This window comes from Ylistrum balloti, unplaced genomic scaffold (genome assembly GCF_031769215.1).
Source record: "Ylistrum balloti isolate Yb309-2 unplaced genomic scaffold, AGI_CSIRO_Ybal_v1 Utg370616, whole genome shotgun sequence".
NCBI lineage: Eukaryota > Metazoa > Mollusca > Bivalvia > Pectinida > Pectinidae > Ylistrum > Ylistrum balloti.
This window is the reverse complement of record NW_026782378.1, coordinates 62646-70419: the sequence shown is the minus strand read 5'-3', so window position 1 is coordinate 70419 and position 7774 is coordinate 62646. Positions and strand designations below refer to the sequence as shown.

Sequence of the window (7774 nt, the reverse complement as noted above, 5' to 3'; positions counted from 1 at the left end):
TTCTTGGCTTATTAAATAAGTAACAAAATGTTAATTGAATTAAATAGAATAAAGTGATGTCAATAAATAACCCTCAGAAATGTTGGGATGTTAAATAGATATCTGGTAAAACGATTTCCTCATTTAACAATCGTGCACAAATGAATATTTCATTTTTCAAAATTAAGAAGCAAAATGTTATACCCCTGTCACACCTAGGGTGCGCTCGATTCGCTCTCCGGAACAGTGTTCCCGGGAGATTCTGGATCAGTGTCAATCGAATGCACTTTCACAGGAAGTAGTAAAATCACAATGGCGGACAGTGGCACAATGGCAATCGTATGCTCAGTGATGGAAAATCTCAGTGACAGCAGTGACGACGAGGACGATTTTTTCATCGTTGATGCATGTGCTGCATTATTGTAAGATTTTGTATTTTATGAAATTCGTATTTATTATCCACAGCTACAGAATCGCTTTCAGTTTAGTGCGTAAACACCAACGATACATCTCTCTCCACTGGTCCGTATGTAGAAAGTCTGATTAGTACCCATATAACTTAAGTCTTTTGTTATATGTATATTCGAACTTTTTACTTACAAGTAACTTATATGTAGTGGCTACTGGCTAGCCCCAGTTAACAACATTTTTTTTTTCAATCACAAGTTAACAACATTTTTCAATCACATTTTGAACAAACTGGCCAGAATATAAGTTAGTTATTGTATGTATGAATAGTGTTTAACAGACATACGGTACGTTTTGAATTGAAAGTATGGAATTAAACCCAAAGTAAATATGCAATGTCGGTAACTTGTACAGAACAGGCTATTTTTTCTCTAATTGAAAAAAAAAGTTTTAATGAATAAAATTTTAACTTTCATTTCTTTTGTTAAATACTAGATCCAGAACTGAAAGAAGCAAGATATATGGGTATGCTGATAATGTGGTCCCTCTATACAGTGAGGCTCACTTCCGCAGGATGTTTCGGATGTCAACAGCAACTTTAGATACTCTTTGTGACAGTATAGCAGATTTTCCAGAATTAAAAAAAGATGGAAGTGGTGGGAAAGAGTCCGTTCCAGTTAGGACACAGTTGCTACTTACCTTGTGGTATTTAGGGGGACTGGATACTGTAATAAAAATCGCAGATCGTTTTGGTGTGTCAGAGTCAACAGTGATCATGTGCAGAACACGAATAATAAAGGTCATACTAAATCATCTCAAGGAAAAATTTATTTGTTGGCCATTTGGTCAACAAGCACAAGATGTGGTTGATAATTTCAGCAAAAGAAATGGCTTTCCGGGGATATTAGGCGCATTAGATGGGACACATATTCAGATAAAAGCACCACAGCAACACCCTCAATCATACATTAACCGCAAGAACTATCACTCAATTCAGCTACAAGCTGTTTGTGATTCTGATATGAACTTTATTCATTGCTTTGCTGGCTTTCCTGGGAAATGCCATGATGCACGTGTACTTCGCAACTCAGATTTATGGGAAGAAGGTCTTCAGCTGTGTGGACCAAATCATATTATTGGCGATGCTGCATATCCGTTACGCAGATGGCTTATGACACCTTTTAAAAACACTGGACATATCACACAGGAACAGAGACACTACAATTATATGCATTCATCAAACAGGGTTGTAATTGAAAGAGCCTTCAGTCTCCTCAAAGGAAGATTCCGCCGGCTTCAAAATCTTGACACAAATACAGTTAGAACAGCAGTTAATATCATTATGGCCTGCTGTGTTTTACACAACATTTGCCTTCTTTCAAATGATGAGGTTGAAGAATTCATGGAAGGTGGAGATGATCAAAACATCAACCCTGCTCCACATCACATGTTTAATGAACTTGATCAGGAAGGAATCATCAAAAGAAACACCATTGTGAGAAATCTGCCATAGCTGTTTTTTTCAGCCATAAACATTTATATTACTTTATGAAAGAAATTGCAGCTTGTTTTATTTTAAAAAGTCAGTCAAATTTATGTTCATATGCCTGAACTATAATGTCAGTCTCTAGGTTTATATATGTACACTATGTTATAATATATATAAAGACAGACCATAAGAAGGAAACCAAATATTTTGTTGTTTTTCTTTTTTAAAGAGGCATTCCTTCATTTCAAAGAAATAGAAAGTATTTTTCCAGAAAATTGACTCCCCATTTGGCCTAGATAGCTCAATAATTACCATATATATGACAGTATTTTGCAAGATATATTATTTTTCTGCATACTTCCATGCTAATTTTATCACCGATTGTTAAAAGGACTTGATTAAAAACGTTTGTCTTGTATAAATTTAAAACATAAATGCATATTTCTGCCATTCAAATGAAGGAGTGCCCCTTAACTGCAGTTTTCGAATAGAAACTGTTAAATAGGTATGCCACCACTGCTGCTTTGATGTCCACAATGTAGGGATTGTTCTGAAATGGCATCCATCCTTTAAATAAATGACCTTGGCTGCTGATAGGATGTTAAGCCCAATAAACCCAATAATACTTTGAGATATTTTGAAAGATACATAACATACATGTGTAATTTTGATAGGTTCAGATAAAAAAAAACACAAGTACTCATTAAAATCATTACCCTACTTGGGTTTTAATATGAAAAAAACAAATAACATACAAGTTAACAGTAATGTATATGTATTAAACAAAAAATGGCATTATTAAAAGATAAAAAAATATTGTAAAAAAATTGCAACATTTGTAAGTGAACAGTATGTATACATGTAAAAAAATCAAATAAAGTAACAAAACATTTCTTGTAAAATTAAAAAAGAAAACTTATCACATCAGCTCAACATTTCCTCTGTGGCTGTATCTACCCGAGCATTGATTATTTATACTGAAATATATTAATATTCTGATTCAGAAAAAAAGTATTGTTACTATGTTACATGCTGTCTGATCTCCTGACAAAAAATAAAAACAAAATTAACCGTACAGCTAATATAAAAGCCCAGGGCCTTGGAAAGATATTGCAAAATAAGCAGGGTATATAACCACCTTTCAAAAATTATACACGTAAATCTGTCTAGCACCATTTGGCAACATGTAATACCTTTAATACTATTTTGGAATCAGACTCAGATTAACAAGTGAACACCTTAACTCTCCTCTTTATCTCAGCCCGACATATTGGGCACCTTTCTACATCCCCCCCCCCCCCCCCAGTTCATGCAGGTTACTAGATGGCCACAGTCCAACAGTACACAGTTTGCTGGATTCTCCATACAAATGCAGCAGGACTCTGAAATTTTGAAACAATTTTAAATGTAACATTAGCCAGCTAACAAGTTTAAAAAGAAGAGAACAGAGCATTTTTAACACATTTCAATCATACATACCAACCAGGTATCATAATAAAATATAAATGGACAAAGACTGACTTTTTTTCTCTTATTTATCATATACTGAGTATAAGAAACCAATCAAACTAATAACATATTCCTTAGTATGGTACAAAATAAATGTTGCCAACAGATACATACATATTATAACAAAACATTAGATCAAGTGCATTCATCATGTTCATAGAACGTAATTTTTTCTGAAAATGACAGACCTGTCTTAACAATGCAACTGACATTTCTTGGCAAAATCATTTTTTTTGCTGCAATGATTGCACCAGTGTAGAAAGTAAGGCCATTTTTTCTTTGTGCATTTTATCCTTGCGTGCAGCTTCTTCCTTTCGAAACTCCTGCTGCTGTTGAGTATGCAATTTTAGTAAGTCCATTACTTCAGACGACTTTGATTTCTTTACTTTTTTCCTGCTTGCTTCTTTCGGGATGGAAGCTTCAGAGCTAGAGCTGTCTTGATCTTGATCTACTATTTCATCGTCATCTTCATCTTGGCTTGAAGCTTCAGGCTGCTTTCGTTTTTGAGAACTGATAGTAACAGGACTAATTGTGGGGCAATCTCCCATTAAATCATCAAGATGTCCCTGAAGAAATGAAATCTGGAATGATAGAAGGTATCTCTATTGATTCTTCTAAGTTGGAATTGGCTATGGTGACCAACAATGGATTTTAGGACCTTATGGTGGAGAAAAACGTCCTTCTTTCCGGCCCCCAATTAGATGTTGAAGATGATTAATCACTTGAGGAGATGCTAACAACCATGTTGCCTTTTAAGGTCACAGTAGTCTCTGAAGGCGGCAATATACCAGGTATTTACCATCACAAAGAAGAATCAACAAATCGCGGAAACTAAAAAAATGTGGAAAAGATCATTGTATACTGCATTTGTAGTAAATTTGTATACAATCTTCAATTTACTTGAGTAGAAAGATTCACTAGTTATACCAAGTTTGTGTAGAAAGGATCACTGTATACCGAGTTTGTAGTGTACATAGAAAGGTTTACTCTTTTTTTCTGAGTTTAGTGTATACAATATATATAAAAAAAACTTTTTGTAGAAAAGATCACCGCATACTGAGTTTGTTGTTTACAAATGTGTAGAAAAGATCGCTGTATACCGAGTTCATAGTTTACAATTGTCTAGAAAAATCACTGTATACTGAACATAATATGACTTCTGTTTAAAACCTTCATTTAAACTTAGGCATGTATTTTTTATGTATCTTAAAAGTCTACCTACAACAATTTTGTGTATGCAATCTAGTACTAGGATATTGACATGACAAGATTACATTGCTGATCAAAGCATGGAAAGAATACTGTATCTAAAAACTGAATAAAACAAGATATAAGCATCTGTATGATGTTTTATTATTATTGTTATTATTTTTCCATAATGTCTGTCCACATGGAATTGTGCATTCTTATACCACCAATAGGGTGGTCAAACTGGAATCGGGTTGTCTATCAGTCCATCCATCTGTTTGTCTGTCTGTCTGTAGACACATCTTGTCTGGACAACTCTAATGAAACTTTTCAGTAATATTCAGGACAATGTGTAGATGTGCATGCACCATTTTACCTCGAAATATTGATTGCCATGGCAACTGGTCAATATAGACGGGTTTTGCTTGTCAGTCAACTTCTAAACCTGTGGACCAATTTCAACAAAACTTTGCAGGAATGTTAGGGAACGTGCACATGCCGCTGTGTTTCAGAGGATGTTTCTGTGCAAAAGGTCACCATGGGGAGATAGCTAAGGCTGTGGGTGTTGGGGGTATTAGTTATCATTTGGATTACAGTTTCAGTTATCCCTGGGCAATGTGGAGAGGATATAGTAATGATTTTGAGGATTGAATGTAGAGGTCACAGTACTTGCATAAGTACTATATGATTACCTTGTAAACGCATTGAGACTAAGACAGTATACCTTAATCAAATTTAGAACATGAATCCCTTATGAGGAGAAGTCGGTTTCTTTAGAAATTCAGGGTCAGATGTCAAAGATCAAGGTCACAGTCAAAAAACGGATAGATGCATGGGGGTGTTCTTTGCATTACCCACATTTTTCTATCAAATTTCACAACCTAAAAGATATTCACATCTTGCAAATTTTAAGGTCACTGTAAGGATGTTAAAAAATGATAATACAAGAGGAATAAAATATCTTGCGACAAGTTTTGGAGAACAAAGAATATATAAACATGTCAACAGAATTGTAGAACCAGCAAAACAAGTGTAAAATTGAAACAAAGACAATATCTACTCAAGATTCCCTGAAAAAGTACAAGGAGAATAAGACCAGGCGTTCCGGAAGAATAGGCATCTTCTATTTTAAGTTATGGTGACATATCATATTTGTTTTAGAAAATTGGCACTCTTATGCAGTCATTTACAAACAATCTGGAAAATGAAGCTGCCCAATATTTGTATGTAGCATGTTACTTGCATGATGGTCTAACTAATGGTCTTAAACCAATAAGATACTCAGTCTTTAAAGTGATAATATGGTGTCCAAGATCAACATTTCCTACAATGTATCCAAAGAAATGGACAACTTCCCTATCATTGCATCTTTGAGCCTACTTGGGACATGTATTGCATAAGTAATGCTACTATGCTTGTTATTTCTGATATCTGCTGGTCATTTTTTATGGGCTGCAATGATTTACTGCTTGCATATAGTTGGTTTCAGTATATAGCAAGCTAATAACAAAGAACTTGTTTTTTCAATGGTCTTAGCATACCAGTACTTTCAGTACTTTGATTGCACATTGAGATGGCTAGAAAAAGTACTCTTACTCATAGCATGTGATGAAAAAGTGTAGAAATTTATAGCAAGCCATTGCAGAATAGTTATGTTGGAATCAGGTAAGTTTTGTGTAGCAATTCCTTTTGAATATAGCTCACTGTCAAATGAGAATGACCACTTTTTCTTTTCATCGCAGCCTTCATCGTCTGTTTCTGATGAGTCAGAACCGACATCTGATAAACTGCCTTGATCCTCTTCATTACTTGTAATACTTTCATCACTTTCTTGCAAACTTTCCACAGCTTGTTCAGAATTTCCGGTAACATTATTCAATCTGAAACACCACAAACATGAACACCTGGTATTAAAACATTGATTTTGGACTAATTTATTAAGAAATAAATAACTTGCCAATCTTAGATTTGCTATAGGGACCAATAAACCATTGTTTTTAAAGGGGTTATATAAGAATCCCTTAGTCTGTATTATGTATTTCCAATATTACAGTGTTCATTCATAAGAATTATGCAGCAAACAATAGTTCAAACGGTTTGGACTTAGTTAATCATAAACAATAAAATTACTGTTTTTGGTCTGATGTCTCTGTGTTATTAACAAATACTTGTGATTCTGGCGTTTCTTCCATGTCCGATCCGTCTGAAGAAAATCTGAAAGTAAATATTGATAATGTAAACATGCAAGACGCATTTCAAAACAACAATGCCACGCAACTTGGATAGGTTTACACTCTAAAATAATATCATATGACAATTAAAACTACATTAAATTGTCAATCGATCATTGTCCCAGAGAAATAACATCAGGTCGGGAAATCTTCCAAAATCAGCTATAGGCTAACACACTGTAGCTGAGATCAACTATATTTTACAGTGTACATCTGGTCACAATCGTTTACCAAAACGTTTATTGTGATCTATGAGGACTCATTTCATGAGAAAGCAGTGACGATAATAGTCATTAACCCTGTATACCACGTTCCAATAAAGGAAAATATTGATATATTCCTTATCCTCACGAGTCACAATAATTAAAATCGACTGACTTTACTTATTAGGCCTAATGCCTCTAAGTCTAAATATGCCGTACCTGGTAAATTCCTCCAGCTCATTTTTTTCCGGCGATGTAGTTGGTTCGTTGCTGCCATACTTCAAGTGTTTTGCTACTATTCTGGCATCTATCGGTGCTAATTTAGATTGACAAATTCTACAACTACATCTCTTTTTAGTGTGTGGCATGTGTCCGATCTGCGTGTTAGCTGTGTTTTCCCTCGTGTTTCCATCGTCTCTTGTCACGACGAGGCTTGATACCAGAAGCAGATCGGATGCAAACGCAATTGAGATTACGATTTTAAGGTCAATTCAAATTACAGAACATAAAATTAAACGGAGTGCATTCCTTACATTAATTTGTAGATCATTTACGAATATTACTTTTTATTAGTTTGTATTATTTTTGTTTACAACTAATAACTTATACGAAAGTATTTGAACAATTGTATCAGTGCAGTTGTAATTCCCCCACCAAATCTTCATCTTATTCACAACATAAAATTTGAAAAATATATCGATCTGCGCGTGCCAAGTTCCCGCTGCGCCGTTTACTATTTTTGCATCGCCATGATGGACGTCTCTTTC

At 34.7% G+C, this 7774-nt stretch overlaps 2 protein-coding genes across 2 annotated transcripts; one reads left to right on the top strand and one right to left on the bottom strand.

Annotated features, from left to right (window-relative positions):
* Positions 1 to 326: 326 nt before the first annotated feature.
* On the top strand, positions 327 to 2012 carry LOC132557043 (putative nuclease HARBI1). Its single transcript, XM_060221507.1, has 2 exons — positions 327 to 401; positions 883 to 2012. Exons 1-2 carry the CDS (start codon positions 331 to 333, stop codon positions 1898 to 1900), a joined length of 1089 nt encoding a protein of 362 aa, XP_060077490.1. The 5' UTR covers positions 327 to 330; the 3' UTR covers positions 1901 to 2012.
* Positions 2013 to 3609: 1597 nt separating this feature from the next.
* Positions 3610 to 7400, bottom strand: LOC132557041 (dentin sialophosphoprotein-like). Its single transcript, XM_060221506.1, has 4 exons — positions 7227 to 7400; positions 6704 to 6787; positions 6141 to 6453; positions 3610 to 3966 (listed from the first exon to the last, which is right to left on the bottom strand). Exons 1-4 carry the CDS (start codon positions 7373 to 7375, stop codon positions 3610 to 3612), a joined length of 903 nt encoding a protein of 300 aa, XP_060077489.1. The 5' UTR covers positions 7376 to 7400.
* Between the last annotated feature and the right edge of the window lie 374 nt (positions 7401 to 7774).